Here is a 20,076-nt window from a genome sequence, read left to right as displayed (position 1 = left end):
ACTTTATTGATTGCCTCCCTGTGACCACTGATAGCAGGCACCAAAACTGAGCACTTTAGGAAGGAAATGCTTGGGCTAGAATGATAAAGAAATGTCATTGTGTTAAAATAAAGAATTGCAGGCAAAAATTAATTGTCATAGTATTTTGTATAAGTCACAACAAATACAATTCCTATATGATGTACGGTAAACCTTAACTTTTTTTTTTTTTTTTGCACCATAAAAGGAAAATCTGAGCATAGAAGACAGAAATAACACTAAATGAAGCTGTCTGGTAATAGCATCCCACAAAAATTGAATTTATTAATTTTGCACATAATTAACACTTACATGTATTGACATCTGATCCAACAGAGGAGAAGGCTCAAATATACAAATTTTCTTCCCATAAGCAGCAGCAATCTGTATCAAAAGAAAAGTTTTAAACGTGAATTATATTAAATAAACAGAAGCAATACATTATTTGTACAAAATGCACTGACAAATGATTAATTTTATACATTAGTAATTCATAGAGTTGAATAGGAAGTGTCTATTCTGTGATATTACTTGCATCTGTTTTTTCTATATATCGCAGGATACGAATCTATGTGCAAGTTTGATAAAGGCAGTTTCATTTTGAAATTTAGAGTTAACCACTCAGAATCAATGGAGTAATTTAACAATGGTGCATACGACAAGATTACACACACAAGAAAGAAAAATTCACTTCAGTCTTCTTCCAAATAATTCTGTGAAAGAGTATCTGAAGTAAAGTGGGATTCCAGTCCAACCTTTGCATAACATAACAATGGTGGCGAATATATTTTTATATTGTTCAGGGCATAGGTCAATGAAGTGTCCTATTGACACCCACTTCAGAGTGATGAGTAATACTTCTTTGAAATAAAAAGGACTTTATCAACTGACTGTGAGCTAACCAGCAAACTGTAATACAGTAGAATTTTCCGTCAAGAACATTAAGCTGTGTAATGAGAGTTTTTTTTTTATGTACATCTATCCATGGGTTACAAATGTATAGTATATTAGTGCTGTAAGAATAGTATATTATTCCAATACCTCACTGTGTTAAGTGATAGGTATTGGAAATCCTGTTCTAGAGGAATCTTGAACAGGAAGATTCACAGTTAACCTGTAAGTGAGATATGAATCCACAGCCTGTTAGTTGGAGTGGGATAGACTATCCACTTGACCAACTAGGCCATTTGGATTTCAACATACTAGTTTAAGGTTAATCTAAAGGTTTGAAATCCTGGATCTGGTGTGAAGAGGTTGTGTAAGATATGACATGGATTTGGAGAGTGAAAATACTAAGCACTAAAATTTCCCATCTTCTGTTTTTTGTATTAGGCTCAATGGTGTATCACAACCAAGTAACTTGGCTTCTTTGAAACCTACAGTTAATGTGCACCGTTTGCATGTCTGTAAACTATATATGTTCCACTGGCTGGGATGAGGAATAAAAAGCTGCAATAAAAGGTTTTTTGCATCTTCGACAGGATTTGAACTCAGGTCTTTCCAACCAAAGGGCATCATCAATACTACTGAGCTACGGAGACCTGAACTAAAATTTAAGGACCATAAATACAGTTTCTTGAATATGAAGGCACATGACCTGAACCTGAAAATGAGGACCAACCAGAGAAATGTAGAATGAGATCAGTCCATTAACATAATGATATTCTACCTAATTCCAGTGCTTTATGTTTATTTCAAAATCCCACAATATCAGTTTCACTTCACTGTTATCACTTCATTAAATCTACTGGCAGGCTGGCCGTCATCCAAGTTAAAACTGCATGTTGTGCTCATCTTGATGATAATTACATTCTTTGATGCTATTACCATATCTGCAACTTGCATTACGTTCCTATTCTGCTGAACATAATTATAATTCAATAATTACAAATCAGAGATAACTCATAATTCGTTTAATTCAACAATGATTAATCCTGCAAACTTTTATCTTTCTTTTTCAACCCCCCCATTCACATTATTTTCACCATCAACTCTGCGCTCACCAATCATAGCCTTTCTTGTTCTTCCACATCCTTTTTTAACCACTCACTGTGCCCCTAGTTGAATAAATGGATCTCACTGCTGCTTTCCAAGCTATAGGCTGTGGGCATAAATCTCATTCTGACATGGATGTTTGTGAAAGTATTTAAAAGGTAGATGATCACTACCCTGCTTAATGAAGAAGTAAAGTTACACTTTGGTCTGTAAAACTTGGGATTACAACCTTTCATGGTTAAAACAGTCAATAAGCAAAAGTTTTTGCACATTAATCACTTTCTTATTTCTCACTTTCTAAATAAAAAATACATTACTTGCCATCCTCGACTTGTATTCATGAACCAATAGCATTCTTTAATAGGGAGATTTTATCCATACATTAGATGAACAGATCAGGTTAAACTCAAGAAATGCCTATCCCACTCCCCAATGTTCACAACCCCTTCACAAAGTATGATGACAAATCACACAAAATTTAATGAAAACAGAATGCATATTCTTCTGTAAAAATGTTCTAACACATACACAAATAATCAAGAATAAAATAGTGTATCTTACTTTTTATTCCCCCATCAGTCTAACAATAAACCTGAACCTAAAAATGAACTCACGACATTCTTCTCAAAAATACATTGCATGACTAATGTCTAGGGATAAAGCTCTAAAATCCATACTGCTGATGGATATGATACTCTAGCCACCACAATGTAGAAAACACTGATCTTTGGTTTGTTTCTAGACTTCAGTGAGTCATCCTACACCTTCACCCTGGATATATCCCTCAGCCAACAGGCATTAACCAACACACCCAGAGGAAACCATCTAGGAGAAAACATAGACAGAGGTTGAGGTGTGTGGCATTTGAATCCCTCACACGGAAAAGGCAAATCTTGATAGTAATTCATCTGCTAGTGTAATACCACTACTTCATATGATGGAAGCTTAAAAATTGACAGAAGCCATATTTGAGCACTAAACCAAAAATCCAGTTTTCTTTTCCCCTTTTCTACCAGCATGAAGTGATGTTTTCAGATTATGATAGACATCATTGAGAGATCCAAAATTTCTTCATTTCAAGGTTACAGCTTTTAAATTATTATTCCACAGAACCATTGCTAAATAGTATACTGGATCATTCTGCTAATGCCATCAGACATTCAGAATACAGGAGTATTCTGAATGTCTTCCTGTCTGAAGGTATTCCTGTATTATACCTTGATTATCGCGGTTATTGTTGCCACGAAAAATACCGCAATAATCGAATCTGTGATAATCGGGATAAATAATGCATTTAAAATGGGTGATCAATGCCAAAGATTTTTCAAATCTATTAATTAAATCTATCAATTAAATATATTAAATATATATATAATTAAATTTTATATATCAAGTAAAAAAGAAATGTGTTAAACGTGTTAAGTAAAAAATGAAGGTTCATTAAGAAAAACAAGATTATTCTTTAATCTTTATTTATATATAAGAAGTACATACAGTACATACAATTACTCTTTCTTGGATAAAAATTGGTGTAGAATTGTCTGGTGGAATTTTTTCTTTCTTTTTTCTTCGTATAAAAATCGATAGCAACGGATGGAATTTTCAATTTACTGACGAACTTCCAGTGATCGCCGTTCAAGATTTTTTTCTTTAAAATTTTCAGCAAATCTAAACATTTCTTCCATTTCTTTGAGGGTAAATTCCTTTGGTGCCAAGTCAATTTGTTCAACATTATCATCGATTTGAGCATCATAAGCACGTTCTCTCTCGAGGTTAATTAGGTCTTCAGCATCCAGCTCTTTATCATGTGACTGAAGCAGGTCCTGAACATCACCTTTTTCAATTTCTTTTAGTCCTAGGTCGAAGCCAAGCTCAGTTATGTTAGGTTACTTCATTTTCAAATCCTTTAAAATCATTTGCACAATGAGGAATAATCTTTTGCCACGCTGCTCTCAGGTTGCTAGACGTTACTTCACTCCATGCTTCCTTGACATTCTCAATGCAATTTTTGATATTGAATGCCTTCCAGAATTCTGTCAAAGTCATAGCTTCATCTCCTGTAGTCTTTTCTATTGCTTGTGAAAAAAGTTCTTCGTAGGTAATATGCCCTAAAGGATGCGATTACACCTTGATCCATTGGCTGGATGATGGAAGTGGTATTAGGTGGTAAATAAATAACTTTTACATTTTCGCACAAATCATTCAGTGCTGTTGGATGACTAGATGCATTATCTAATATAAACAAGATTTTAGAATCAAGATTTAATGACTTACAGTCCTATCAGCTTCAGGACAAAAACAGTTTTTAAACCAATTCTCAAAAATAGTTTTTGTCATCCAAGCTTTTCTATTGGATCTCCAATGAACAGGGAGAAAATTTTTATCTAAACTTCTAAGCGGGCTAGGATTTTCTGAACGATAAATAAAGAGAGGCTTCATCTTGTAATCTCCAGAAGCATTGCCACATAGTAAAAGTGTTACATGCTCCTTCGAAACCTTGTAGCCAGGCTGTAATTTTTCATTTTGTGCTAAAAATGTTTTAGTGGGCATTTTTTTCCGTAATAAGCCTGTTTCGTCAGCATTAAATATCTGATCATTGGTATAATTTCCTTCTTCAATTTTAGAAGTTTAGAAAATTTTTATCTAAACTTCTAAGCGGGCTAGGATTTTGTCAATGATAAATAAAGAGAGGCTTCATCTTGTAATCTACAGAAGCATTGCCACATAGTAAAAGTGTTACATGCTCCTTCGAAACCTTGTAGCCAAGCTGTAATTTTTCATTTTGTGCTAAAAATGTTTTAGTGGGCATTTTTTTCCATAATAAGCCTGATTCGTCAGCATTAAATATCTGATCATTGGTATAATTTCCTTCTTCAATGATCTGTTGCAATTCACCAGGAAAACTAGCTGCTGCTTTTTCATCGGCACTTGCAATTTCGCCTTGTACATGAACACTATGAATGCTCGATCGCTTTTTGAACCGATCAAACCACCCTGAACTTGCAGAGAAAGTTTCTTCCACTACTGAAGCCGAATCATTTTTGCTTCCTAATTGTTTTCTTTTTAAAGTTTCAAACAAATTCAATGCTTTTATTTTTATAGTCATTCGACTAAGAGGAATTCTCTTTTGGTTACCATCTTCTATCCACACTGACAATAGCGTTTCCATTTCAATCATAAGATGGCTTCTGTTTCTCGTAGTTTGGGTCGATGCACTTTGTCCTAGTTGCTTATAATTTGCAGCGTGGTCTAAAATATGGCAAACAGTTGATTCATTTAGACCGTACTCTCTTGCAATTTTGGCTTTGGTTATGCCTGCTTCATACTTATTTATCATATGCAACTTATCTCCTAAGCTGATGACTCTACGTTTCCTCTTGATAGCTGTAGACTTGAAATCATCCTTGTTTCTTTTAGCATTCATTGTAGGGGTAAATAACAAGAGAAATAAATATCCACATGTACTTCAGGCAAGAGCAGATAGTTACTGGTAAGTGGTGAGAAGGCGCCAATGGATAAAAACGAAGCACTACAAGAGAGCGATACCTGGAGAGTGGCGACTTGAACTGGTTGCATATGTAGTGGGCTACATCTCGCGGCCGTGATAATTCGAATTTGGAGCGCAATAATTGGAATTTTGGTATCAAATTATAAACCGCGATAAATCGAGAATCGCAATAATCAAGGTATTCCTGTACTAAGATCTGCTTTCAGTCAATGATGATTCTCAGGTACAACTTTCTTAAAAGTGAAATAATTTTTATGGAAAATTTAATATTTTTCTCCAACTGGATTTCATTTTCAAACTGCACAAACAAGCAGTTGAGCTTTTGCTATCACCAATGACCTTGCACAAGTAATTCACATGCCTATAAGCATACCAGATAACTCTGACGAAATATTGTAGATCTTTCTCACTAGCATGGAAGTGATCTTCTAAGTATACTGTGGATAATGTCTCTCCTCCATGCAATGTATACCAAAATCTAGTGTTGATTTCTTTTCCCATGAAGCAACACACTCATACAGCCATTTCAATCCATGTATAATATGGCAACATAAGGATACAAGTGGATTGATCTCTTCAATCCACTTGTATCCTTCTGTTAGTGTTGTCTTGGAACTCTTTGGATTCAAAGAGTTCCAAGAAATGTACAAAGGTTGTACACAAGAAGAATGAAGCAAAGTAGCAACTGGCTTTCAATGAAATGCCATCCACCTTCTTTTCTGTATCCTTTTATTCCCTATACGGAATAAATGAGGCTGTTTTTTTTTTTTTTTTTTTTTTTTTGCAGTAACCCCTTCTTGGGGGGGTTACTGGGGGGGGACTGTTCTCTTGTAATGGAATACCCAACACATTGCATAACCTGTTCCAAGGACACAGGGCAAGAGAGAAGCTGTAGAATGCATGTTCCACTGTTTCCAATCAGCAAGAGATGTCGCAGATTGGATCTTAAAGTACCTCCATTTGATAGCATTTACTGGAAGATGACCAATATGCAATTCCCAGCAAGATCCTCCTTAGAGATCTTGCTTGAAACTTTAGTAAGTTATGAAATAAAGTGTTATTGTCAGTACTCAACTGTGGAAGTTTGCACTGAAAGAGGTTTATACCAAGTTTTGTTTTTACTAATGGAAAGAATGTCAATGCCAGAATGTTGTAGAGTCTTAGAGAGTACAGAATGTTGTAATATTGTTAAATTTGTGATCTTTGTAAACTTCATAAGAGAATTTACTTGATCACAATTTAACAAGTAGAAACCTTAATAAGAAAATCGTGCTTGCATCTAAGTATAAAATGAAATAAATATAATGAAAAGAATAATTGTTAACTCATATAAGAACATTGATTGTATAATATTAAAAAAATAAGATAATTAATTTACAGTAGTTATAAAAGTTTTGCATGTAAAAGGCTTGCTTGTTATACACTTGAAACAAGAGATTGTAAGTTATGCTAATTCTTAGAAAAATTGGGTGAGCTGATAGAGTTTGATAAAGCTGACTCATAGGATTACCTACAACCAAAGTCATGGTCCCCGATTTAGACACTGCCATGGGTCAGTCGCGTGCACACGGCCCACCAAAGGTAGAAGTTTCAGCAGGGAGATGCCACCCTAACAGGTTACGAGAAACATATCATGATATCACGGGGGAAGAAAATTAATTGCACAAGGTGCCGGTAGGGTCATAATATAAAAGGGTTAGGAAACCCCCCCCCACACACACACACAAGGTCTTTTGCCAGTTTTCGTTTAGAGGTTACTTCATGAGTTTCCTGAGTGACGGTCAGGAGCCCCCCCCTCCATCTGCCACAACATGGAATATTAGTAAGTGAGATTTAGGTCTCGTTCTCCTACCATCGAGAACAAAGGATGCCACATGGTCGGGAGGAAAGGTATTACTATATACTAAGCCAATCCTGCTCTAAAAGAAAGAGATCGTCAATAGAAATTGTGGACATTCTCATGGCGTATCTGATGATTGCAGATCAGCAGATAGATTGTGTTTCCTTAGAAGGAGCCGATTTACTGTCACCATGAAAGCCCTCATGATCCGAAGTACCCCAAATATGTCCCACTACAGAAGGAATATTTCTTCAGGAATCGCAGACAAGTAACGTCTAGTAGAAGAGCTTCATCAAATGGTATTATGAAAGATTTTATGTTAATTCTGTTAATTTAATATGGCTGTAATTGTAGTTCGTATTACTAAGCGATAGTATGTATAGATACTAGTATATGTAATTTACCCTTAACTGAGAAAGGTCAAACGAAATGAACGTGGTATTTATTGTGGCAACGGAATTGCCAAGCTCACATAACTCTTGTAAATTAATGATTGTGTCTAATTGAACTATTGTGTCATATTATTGTGCTTAAGAGGATGATAGGTTTAAGCCAACTTATTCATTAACGGGAAAGCCCCTTTGTCTTGTGTGTGTAGAGTCCTTTGTGTACTGTATTTATGAGTTTAATAAACTTTTGCTTTTCAAATATTCAGTTGTCTGAGATTACCATTCAATGAACCGCTTGTTATAACGTATGAACCTAGGCGTGAAAGGGGGTGAAGAAAAGGTTAAGTTATGAGATCGAGGTTACGAATGAAGGATTATTTCACCTCTAGACTTATTTAGGGATTTGCTTCTTGTTATAAATTTCTTTATAAACTAAAATATCCTAAATGGCGCAGCTTTAAAAAAATAAATGTTTTAGGATACTAAGAGGAGCAAGAGCTTAGATTTCTAGTACGGAGGTGACGATAAGCGAAGAAAAGGGATAAGATATATAAAGGAAAGTAAAGAATAAGGGAAATATATAAATAAAAAAGAATGGGACACAACAATAATATTCAGGAACAATCTCAGCTTTTGGATCTTTATAATCACTTATTCCAAATAGCTGGGAAGGTATGCACATATGGGATTGGTCTGCAACATTTTATGGATTTTTGAAGCTATATTGCTTAAATATCAGAATTTTAACACTTTGAGCCCAAAGCTTCCATACTTCTTTGATAGATGAAGAAATTCCTTTTTAACTTCTTGGTATTGACTGAACCAAAAAAATTGCACAGATTTACCATATTATTGCTTTTCTTCAGCTTCTGTAATGTCTGTACTATTTATTATGTACAACTCAGCAGTGAAAAAGATGGCTTTAAGTATTATAACTTTAAAAGAAAAAGAAAGTGGCCTCTTTTCCAGTCCTGAAAGGCTTCAATTTTTTGTATATAAGTTTTTAAACTGGAGTATTCAGTAGTGGAGAAGGCAATTTCAAGTATAGAGAGAAGTTCTCTCTTAGGGATTAATCCAAAGGGAATGCTTCCAAGATTCCACTTTCCAAACTTTTAACTTTGTCTTATTAGCATTAACAGTTGATCCACTAATTTTGCTGATTTTTCCAAAATACCAAAAATGATGTATATGGAAGATGTATATTATCCCTTATTCCCTAAAAATGTCTACCACATCATTAGCATATGCCAATAACTTATTTGCCTTCATAGTTGAGGGAACTATTATCCCTTGCACAGCATGTGTATTGTTGACTTCCTACAAGAAAGGTTCAAGACCCAATGCAAAAAGCAATGGACTAGGAGGACAACCTTGCTTGGCTCCTTTTGGAATTTTGACCAGGTCTGATAGGAACCCATTAAGTAGGAGGCAGGTAGTTGAAATGGCATAGATTCATTTAATAACAGATAGCAGTCTTTTGCCCATACCAATTTGCTGGAGGATGCAGAACAGAAAGGGATGTCAGACATTATCAAATGCCTGATAAGTAAGGCCTACCGAAAGCACTGCTACTGGCTGCTTTTTCATATTAACCAGGTGGAGTAGATCACATAGCATAAACAGATTAAATTCTACTGCTCAGCCTGGAACTCCATCCATCTGCGAGCTTTTAATTATGTATCTCATTCCTACTTAGGGCATATTATCGATTATGTGAAAAAATATCTTGTAGTCAGTATTAGATAGAGATAATCCTTGAGCTGTTGATTAAGGTATGATCTCTATTAGGTTTTGAAATGAGGACAGTATGGCTTGTTACAAATTCACTTGGTATGTGTCCTGACAAGAGAAAAGAATTAAACAGTATAAATAGGATAGGAAGAATAAACTCCTAGGCCTAGTGGTAAAGTTCTATCTCTAGACCATCAGGTTCTGGGGATTTCCCTGTCTAACATTCCTTATAGGCTGTGGTAACTTCAGATGCTATAATGGTCTGTCCAGCCTGTCTTGGATATGAACAGGAAAGACATTAATGTTCCAAGAATTATAATTTCCCACAGTACTACCGTCTTCAAATAGATTTTTATAGTGTTTTTGAAATGAGTCAAGGATGTCAAGAGTGATGGATATGTCATCACCGTTCAGACAGATTTGGGTGAAAGTCCTTTCTTCATGGAATTTGATGAAATGTCTGTTTAAGAATGCAACTGAAGGGAATACAGCAGCACTCAGCCTCTGCTAAGTGCTGCTGTATTCTTATTTTAAAATTTCTTTCTTTCCCCTTGTTCCTGCCTTTCCACTTCTATCTCTTTGTTAATGTTTTTAATATTTTACCATGAACCAGCTTCTCTCTATATATACAGGTCTTTCAACTTTTTTTCTTTTGAGAAAATCCTGTTCCTTTCCCCATTCAATCATATTCTGTTTTACTACTTTTCTTTCATGGTGATCAGAATACATTATGAAAATTATGGATACAACTACCGTGTTTAGATCTAAACACGGTAGTTGTATCCACAATTTTCATAATGTGTTTTACTACTTGTTTGAATTTTAACAGTGTATCCCAGTTCCAGATAACAATATTCCAATTGTAATGGAGGGTCTGGAGTTTGGCTGAAAAGATCAATGGGAAATTTGGTGGAAGTCTCCATGGTCCAGAACTGATCTCTACTTGTTCCATGCAGCAGAATTTAAGTAGAATTGGATTATGATCTGACATGTAGATGTCAAGGTGTTTTATTTGAATTATGCTATCTATAAGGGAAGAAGAGATATAAATTTCATCAAAATGGATAGCAATACCTTGATTCATGTGCATGTCAGCCTGGAGATTAGAATTACAAATCCTCCATATATCTACTAATTGAACATTGTCAAGACATATTTTTAGCTGTGCATATCCTACTTTTCCACTTCTGGAGTGCCCTCCTATTTTATCTAAAGCAGGGTTTTCAATACAATTCCACTCTCCAGCTGCTGTAATGTAGTAAGCATTGTATAAATATGGTTGCAATTCCTGGAAGAATTTTCGTCCAACTTTTCCATTGAATGGAGCATAAACATTTAATAAACTTTATTATACATCCACAGTATTTGCAGTCTATTGTCAAGATTCTGCATTCCTCTGGATATTACAGAATGATCCAAGGAGGGAGTTAGTGAGCAAAATAAGAACCTCTACTCCAGCCCTGTTCTGTTAAGTTTTCCAAAACTCCTAGAAAGAAGTGGATATCTATCTGTTCAAATTTTTATATCTGCAGAAGTATATTTCTTGGAGAACCAAAAACCAGACATTATGCCACAGCATACATTTCTATACAGCTTCTAGTTTAATTGGCCTGTGGAATCCTCATACATTTAATGAGGCAATGCAGAAGGAAGATGATATGATTAATGAAGTGTCACTGGTAAGTCTTTAACTTCTAGATTTTGGATGAACCTGATGAGGTCTTCAATCTGTGAAGGAGCAATTGTATAGCCTGCTTCTTGTAAATTCTTTTCTAGTTTTTTATAGTTGGTTGCTTCCCATTACTTCAATTTCATGGATATCATTCTTGATTTGGAAGCTAGTTATTTTCTTTCATGTAGATAATAATTATACTGAGAAAACTTTGTATCAGTAAATTTCATTATTTTTTCTTTAATTGTATACTTGCTTTCCCTTTATTAGCATGAGATGGTTCCTTATAGTCCATAAACTCTTATGAGCATGAAGGAGTCTTCATTTGATAATTCATAACTATCTACATCTTTACATTTTTTTTTATCATTTCTCCTCCTTTTAGATTTTGTCCTTTTTTTTCAGTTCGCTTTTTAAATTTTTGTTTATCATCAAGTTATTTTTTTTTAATTCATCTTTTCTTTTTGATGATCTCGTTTGCATATTGAGTTCTTTCAGATTGTCTTACTTGCTTTTCTGTTTCTTCTCTGGTTGCTCCGTGAATAACAGTTTTATTTATTTACATCTGGTCTTGTATCTGTTCAGTTGTTATACTAGATTCACTAATGTTAATTTCAATTACTGATGTTCCATTCATATTTGACTGGAAAAGCAGCTCCTGTTGTTATGAAATTTTGGGGTTAATTTTTGGCTGTTTTGTCAAGCACTTTTTGTAATTTTATGAAGTATAATTGGTTTGAAAGCACTATCTTTATTAGACTGAATTGGAAGGTCCAGGAACTCTCTTTTTTTATGCTCCTCTAATATACATGCTGTTCTAATTGAATCTACTGGTACTCCCACTGTTTAGGCAAAAGTTCTAAAAGGACAGGTAGTAATGCTATGTTCAGAAATTTTGCATTTCTGACAGGGTTTGAGACACAGATTAGCAATATGGCTGATCATACAGTTCAAATATTTAGCCTTGGGGCAGTTGCCACCCAAAGTGGTCATTATGAACCACAACACAGGCACTACCTCTGTACCCAGGAATAATTCACCATAACTCGAATTGTACCGATGCTGACAAAATTTTGTATCGGTGTATTCATATCCACTGTGAAGGTGACCTCACCAGAAAACCAGTTTTGATCTTCACCTGATATACCGTTTTGCATGTTACTGATTTTATGCCATTTTGAGAAGATATGGATAACAATTTCATTATTATATATTCCATTGGAAATCTCTCAATTTTTATTATTTTAATTTGGCTTCTTACCATTAGAGGAATTCTTGTGCTACCTTGGAATGTAAAACCCTATATTAGTTTATCCCTGGTTTCCACATTTTTAACTACAATTAAATATTTCCTTCCACTATACAGCTATGGCCTATAGTTTGCACTTGGAGCAACTGATACTATTATCTTGGGGGGGAGGGACTAAAACCTCTATGTTTGATTATAAGAAAAACCTTTCAGCCATAAGACTGAAAATTACATAATTCCGTGATATAAGAAACAATTCTAAATCACTAGCAAATGCTGCAGCTGAGCTACTATTAAATGGCAGCCATGATACAACCAAAAGTAATCCCATACTGCAGATATTAACTGCACTACCAGAAATCTTAATATTTACTTAAATAATCCAGTATCCAGTGCTAGTGAAGGGGGGGGGGGAAACGCCACCACCAGTAAAATAAAATTAAAATATCAAAGTGAAAAACAAAGGAAAGAAAACCAAAGTACATATCTTGCGAAATCTGAGGTATATTTAAGTACAGGGATACCTACAGGATGATCTACAGCAGGGATTCTCAACCTATGGTACGCATACCATTGGTGGTACATGAGCCACTGCCTTACTGGTACATCTAATATCTTGAATTAAATATAGTGGTACACCACTGGAAAAGGTTGAGAACCCCCTGATCTACAGGATCACTCTAAATCTCAGAGTGACTCTAAAGGATTGCTACTAAAATCATTACTCCTGACCTGAATCACTCCAGTATAGGAAACTCAGTGATGGTTCCACCCAGTGACAGGCAAAAACCCACCACCAAGTAGAATCTCTCTGCTCCCCAGAAAGTAGGCAATCCCAATGATGAGCATTAATAAATGCCATCAGTAGGAGCCAGATCCAGAAGAGATAGAAAGGTTGAAGTAATGCAGAAATCACATATATCCCTTATACAAGTAGTGAAAAGGTGTTACACCTAATTAGTAAAATATTCTGATTAGAGATGGTTGTAGAGATTTTTTAGGGTTTTTTTCTCACTTGGTTATAAATTAAATTAAAAATGTCAGGAAATTATATTCACGACTTCACTTAAAGAAACTTCAAGAGCAAACTTTATTTGCTTACACTTGGATAAAGGATTAAACAATATAATTTCTTGGCATTTTTAATTTACTTTATAACCAAGTTTAAAATTTTCTATAATTACAAGCTAAAGACTTCTAAAACTGATTTTGAAAAGCTAAAAGCAAAAACTTGAATCATATCCAAATGGCAGGTATGTGAACTTCTAAGCCTTACAAGAGAAGATAGTGTTCGGCCTGTTCCTCAGCTGACTATAACTTCAGTCCACACCAATTGCTCTGTTGCCAACATTACTCCACACAAAAAAAAATCTTGCTTTTTACTTTTCCTCCAATTCATGCATGGTCAATTTTGGTAAATGTTTTTTTGCCATTCCAAATATGCGACATTCAATTACCCTTTGCTATTTCTCCAGAGGAGATCAGAATGATCTTGTCTAAACTGGATGCCAGAAAAGTCTCCCATTCCAGTGCTTTTTTCTCTAATTGGTCTGAAGGTTACTCCTGCCCTGATTCACTCCAGGACAAGAAACTCAGTGGTGGTTCTACCCAGTGACAGGCAAAAACCCACCACCGAGTAGAACCTCTCTGCTCACGACCTCTGTTCTTTGCCTTTCCCATTCCACTGGCAAATCCTAAAGTATGGAAATTACTGTTCAATTTCTCATCAGGATGACTCTACAACTCACACATCTAGAAAAAAGAACTGCAATAATTTTCTAGATGTGTGAGTTGCAATAACCTAGTACATTGATATATAAACCAGGGAGAATAGAAAATGATACTGAACAAGTGGTCTTCTGATCATAAACAGAACTTAAAAATAACAGGAGGACTATAGGGAACTAAATCTAGTTCAACTACAAGTTCATATTACAGTGGGTGTAAACATAACTGTGCTATGGAAGCGATTATGTGACATAATGGTAATTATAAAAATGAAAACTAACCTTTCCAACATCTGTTGAGCAATCTAAGGAACCAACTTGGACATTGCCTTGACAAACTCCAGCAATAATCTGAACCCGTTGAAAATCACTGGCAAGAATAACAATATTGCAGCCTGCTGCATAAGCCTGCAAGTATAAATATTTTCATGAAATATATAAATCCTAAAACGAAATATACTTCATCGTCATTCAATTTCATGACACAGTTCCTCAATCTTATTTTTTTTTAAATATCTAAAAATAAAAATAAATATAAATATAAAAAGTGAGTAAACAGAACTCCTTTATCCTAACTAACTTCTGAAAACATACGGACAACCAACCAGTCTTCATCATTCAAGCACTTACTAATAACAAGCCTAAACTACAAATAAATTAAAGCTTTTCATGAGAGATAATAGTGCAGACAACTATCACCATCTCATGGTCCTAAACATTCATATTGTCTATAATAGTGCGAGTTGTTTAACAGCTGATTTTCTTGAGATGATCAAAAACTAGATTTCAGGAGGAAAAACCCTACTTGCCAATGCCAGAATCGACTAACTTTGAACCAGTTGAAGAAAGGATTAAAAAGATCCCTCCAGCAGAACTAGAATCAAACTTAGTCTTTCTTTGGGTGGCTTAGCATTATTTATGGGTAAATACCATTTTCACAGGACTACACAGAGACCTGATAATGTAATACTGTCTAGTAATTATTGTAACTGTTAGTCACTATATGCTGAATATATTTGTGGAATATCTCAGTTGAATGTTGTCTTTGACATATAGAAAACAGCAGTATAGGCAAAATTTCAGTAATAGTAAGACACCAAAGGTGGTATGTGATTCTTAAGTGGAATATGACACTGGATAAGAACAGAACATCATTCTTGTTTAGATGCTTATCAGAAGGCAGCCCAGCAAGTGGACAAATACTTGACCTCAAAACAACTTCAGTTTAAAGTTTAACTAATTATGGATGATACTCCACACTATACTGATAGAATCATGGTTGTTCATTTGAACATGGAAATGTTCATTACTGCCCCCTAATACCACTTCAACTCCTTCACCCTCTTCACTAAAGGTATAATGCAAACTTATAAACTGTATTACATATACCAGACCTTTTTCTGTTTCATTAGTGCCAACAACAAGTATACCAAACTTGATGTCATCAAAAGTTAAAAAATTAAGACACTGCAGATTGTATGGCCAGTTAACATGCTCATGATGAGCAGCTACTGCACACATAGACACCGCAGGAACGCAATTTATGTATGTTACCACTGCACTGGGAGGTGCCTTTTCACAAAGTTTATATGGCATGTCAGTTGGCACAGTGTTCAACAGAAGAACACAGCTGGTCAGGACTGATGTTGCACACATGCTGTCTTTCAGCACTTGCAAGTTATCATGATGATCCCGTCAAACACCATCTTTAAGAAATCCTTACAGCCAGAAGTAACATGGGGTCATATCAGGTGAATGAGGTGGCTATGCAGTGGAAAAGTCATGACTAATCATTCAGGCTTCCATAAAATATTCTCTCAAGAACCTTCTGTAACAGATCAACTGATAAAATGTGACATGATAAAATGATAATATGATAAAATATGATAAATTTTTTATCATATCACGATACCTCTCAGCAGTAACTGAGCAGGTCACAGAACCTGACCTCAAATGTTAAATGAAGCTGTAAACCCACACCAGACAGTAACTTTGGGTGAATGCAAATGAATTTTTTGGATAGCACGTAGGTTTTGGTTAGCCCATACCCAATAACTATTGGTATTCACAACTCTGTTCAAGTGAACCTCATCACCACACAAAATCATCCATGGCCAAACAGTGTCCAACTCAACTCAAGCGAATGTCAGTCAACTTTCAAAGTCCTGTGGGTGCAACTGTGTCAGGGTTTTCTTGAATGAGTAAAAATACAGAATCTTCCATAGAATTTTCCAGACAGTTGTGTAAGGCACATCCATGTGTTTGATACAACACATGAACTTCAGGAACCAACGCTGTTATTCACAGCCTGCTCCACAACTTCATTCAATTGTTAAATGATTGGTTTGGGACCTCTAACAAGTCTAACTCACAATGACCAACAAAATGACTAATCATTTATTGCAGAGCACCAGGAGATCATGGACTTTATTGACATTTGTTTAGGGTTTTCTTGAATGAGTAAAAATACAGAATCTTTCATAGAATTTTCCAGACAGTTGCGTAAGGCACATCCATGTGTTTGATACAACACATGAACTTCAGGAACCAACGCTGTTATTCACAGCCTGCTCCACAACTTCATTCAATTGTTAAATGATTGGTTTGGGACCTCTAACAAGTCTAACTCACAATGACCAACAAAATGACTAATCATTTATTGCAGAGCACCAGGAGATCATGGACTTTATTGACATTTGTTTAGGCAATGAAATTCACAGTGCAGCAACAGCACTGCAATTGTTTAGGCAGTACAGCTTCACAAGCAAAGCATGTTGGGACAAGGTTAGTGCCATCACTGTGGACAGTATTAACAGCCAGAATGAAGGGAAAAAATCGCTTTTAAAAATTTTTTTAAAACCTACTGGCATGATAGTTGCATGATATGCAAATTCCATGTGTTTGGTGTTTACAATGCCCTTTGGTGGTGAAGATTGGAACTACTTTTTTTTTTCCTCAGATATCGCTTCCGCATGACATACAATGTATTCCTGCAAAGTATGTAGCATTTGGATCACTGGATGATGCTCCACAAGGCCTTAAACAGGCCTAATTTAATTCTGATCACCACGTGTGTGTGTGTGTGTGTGTGTGTGTGTGTGTGTGTGTGTGTGCGCGCGCAGCAGTATGGCACAAAAAACAGTACCGAACTTTGATATCTTCTTCAATAATAGCAGTATGAGATATGCCATTCAACTGCATGCACATTAACCCTTTAACTGCTACAGTCGAGTTAACTCGAGCACGGAAAAAAATGGTGCCCTCAAGTGGACACCCCTTGCAGCTAATGCAAATTTTATAAAACACTATTATTGCCATTTTTGTGAGTGAACAAGCGAATATCAAGAATGTATGATGCTGTCCGGACTTCTTACTTGTAAAAATTTTAATTGATTTTATTTATAAATCTTTTGCAAAATTAATTCAGCACATGGGACAATGTCAGTAGAATATAAAATCAGCAGTTAAAGGGTTAATAGAAGAACATGTGTAAAGTCTACACCATTACATTTAGCTGTAGTAATGGTATTGACATTGGGAGAAAACACATTTATTGTTGAGCAGTATTTTCATTTATACAGAGTTGGTAGAGCAAATCGTCCAAGCCTACAAGATGTTAGCAATTTTTTCGTCGTTTCTGTAAGTGCACCTCAAGTAACACTGTGCAGGTGTGCTGGCCAACATCTATGAAGTTCCGTCCTTCCTCCATAATGTCTAGTTCTCAGACAAAGTGCATTTCCATCTAAGCAGTCTGTAAATAGACGAAAATACAAGTTTCTTGCTTTCTCGGGACCTGAATTTGTTCAAGAAAAACCTCTTCAGGGTGAGAAGATCACCACCATGGCCAATTTCTGGCCATGGCATAATTGAGCCCTATTTCATTGGAGAGGGTGGTGTAACCATGACCTTAAATAGCAAAGGCTGCATCAAGAATGTGTTGGTTCCATTCATCCAGGATTTGCATAGGATGTGTCGTGCAAAAAATGGTATTTTGTGCATAGGTATTCCAACAAGATGGAGCAACTTGTCACACATCACATGGCTCTAGAGTCTATTTATCAGAACATTTCCCTGGTAGGCTCATTTGGAGGTTCACAGAATTCGCATACCCTTCACATTCTCCTCATTTCACATCACTTAATGCCTCATTTGGGGTATGTTGTTCTCCAAGATGACAGAGAATCTTCGCATGCATTACGAAATCTGTCTTTGAAAGACAAGGTGTCCATTTTGTGCACATAATCTACCGTCGTTAATGCTTTATTCGACCAAGATTCCACCAATAGTTGTGGATGTTCATATCATCATATGTAAACATCTTTCTTTGTTAATAAACCCATTTATTCCATAACATATATTGTTGTAGTTTTTTTTTTTTTGCACCATACTGTGTGTGTGTGTGTGTGTGTGTGTGTGTGTGTGTGTGTGTGTGTGTGTGTGTATACCATCTCAAATACTACAGAAAACCCCTCAAAATCATGGGTCATCTTATATGGTGAGTATAAAAAGGGAAGCTTAATATCTTGGATGAACATTTAGGTAGTTAAAATACATTGTTATATAAGAAAATAGGCAGTGTTTATAAACAAATCAGATTCATTTTTTGTTACATAAATTTATCTAAATTATTACAATAGTGTAAGTCTTAAAAAACAAGTTTTACGTTTGAAGATGATCATTGGTTTTAACTTGGTTCCATCAGCCAAACATGACAACACAACCGTAAACCTTGTTTTTTCATGACCTGTACTTTGAACTAGCACACTCTTACTACCTTTAGACTCCACTGTTTTATTGCTTATCATATCAAAGCTCATAGGAGTTTTATCCATATTTCCAGTATTTGACAATAGAAATTTATGTTCTTGTCTCAACTGAATAATAAATTTATGAAAACTGGAAGTTTGTGGTCAAGATCTGCTGGTAGTTTTTGAGCAATTTTCGTTTTTTGTTGTATTACCAGATTTTGTCTCTTCATAAAACGATTACACCATCCTGAAGTAGCTTGAAATTCTATACTTTCATCCGGATTCAATCTTCACCATTTTAGTGCATATGCTGTAATCATATTTCTTGTAACAAAATAACCATCCTGCCTTTGTTCGAATACCCATTCTGCAATGCGATTTTCCAGTTGCGGCCATTGGGTGATTCCCGTTCTCATCGCACAATTTTTCTTTGGCAATTTTTTTAAAATATCTTCTTTCTTCCTCCATTCTCTTACCATCTTCTTGGTTATGTTAAACTTTCTTGCAGCAGCACAGTAATTAGTTTGCTTTGCCATTTCAATTACCCTTATTTTAAAGGTAATGTTTTGATACTTTCTTTTTGAAACTTCCGAGCCTCATACTTTCTTCGTTTTGTTGCTAGTTCCATGATTTTAAATGATAACAATTTTAATATCCTAAAATTAAAAAAAAAAAATGCAAAATTAATAATTAATTAAAATTGTGCTAATCACTTTTAATTAGGGTAATTCGCATAAATACTAAATCTATGCTATGCAAAAAAAAAATAACGGATATGCATAGATATAAAAATAACGGATATAACAACAATACCTAAAATTGCATTAATACTGTCCGACCACAGATTCGAGACCCTAGTCTGGCAACTTGTCAAGAAGAGTCGATTCATGTTGAAGGGGAAAAAGAAATAAGCTGATGTATGAATCGGCCACCAACAAGCAAAATCACATGCTTTATATAACATTTTCCAACTATTATATGAGCAAAATAGTTACCACTTTAAAAACTACAATGTTCATAAAAGAAAAGTTAATTTTCCGACGTGTAATAATAAACAACTCATCCCACAAGAGATTAATTGCCCTATTATCGGAATGGATTCTCCTCCTTCTGACATGTGCAAAAGTGTCGAAGGGTCTTGTATCTGTGAGCAATAGTACAAGAAAGAAGAAATTGGGGGTCATCTTATACAACTGAAT

The 20,076-nt window shown here is 35.3% G+C and overlaps 1 protein-coding gene across 4 annotated transcripts in view; it reads right to left on the bottom strand.

The window, feature by feature from the left end:
* Rbcn-3A (rabconnectin-3 alpha) overlaps positions 1–20,076 on the bottom strand; it is a 984,230-nt gene that overhangs the window by 912,432 nt on the left and 51,722 nt on the right. For all 4 annotated transcript variants that reach the window (XR_016549602.1, XM_090406519.1, XM_090406521.1 and 1 more), the window contains exons 3-4: positions 14,412–14,537; positions 331–402 (exon numbers count right to left, since the gene is read on the bottom strand). Coding sequence is in view for 3 of the 4 variants with exons in the window: in XM_090406519.1 (XP_090262645.1) it covers positions 331–402; positions 14,412–14,537 (198 nt within the window). In the remaining variant the exon portion in view is untranslated. The remainder of the gene's footprint in view (positions 1–330; positions 403–14,411; positions 14,538–20,076) is intronic.

The sequence above is a fragment of the Typopeltis vanoorti genome, chromosome 16, assembly GCF_054136105.1.
Source record: "Typopeltis vanoorti isolate ZY-2024b chromosome 16, IOZ_Tvanoo_1.0, whole genome shotgun sequence".
Classification (NCBI taxonomy): Eukaryota; Metazoa; Arthropoda; class Arachnida; order Uropygi; family Thelyphonidae; genus Typopeltis; species Typopeltis vanoorti.
This window is presented reverse-complemented; position numbering and strand designations above follow the sequence as displayed.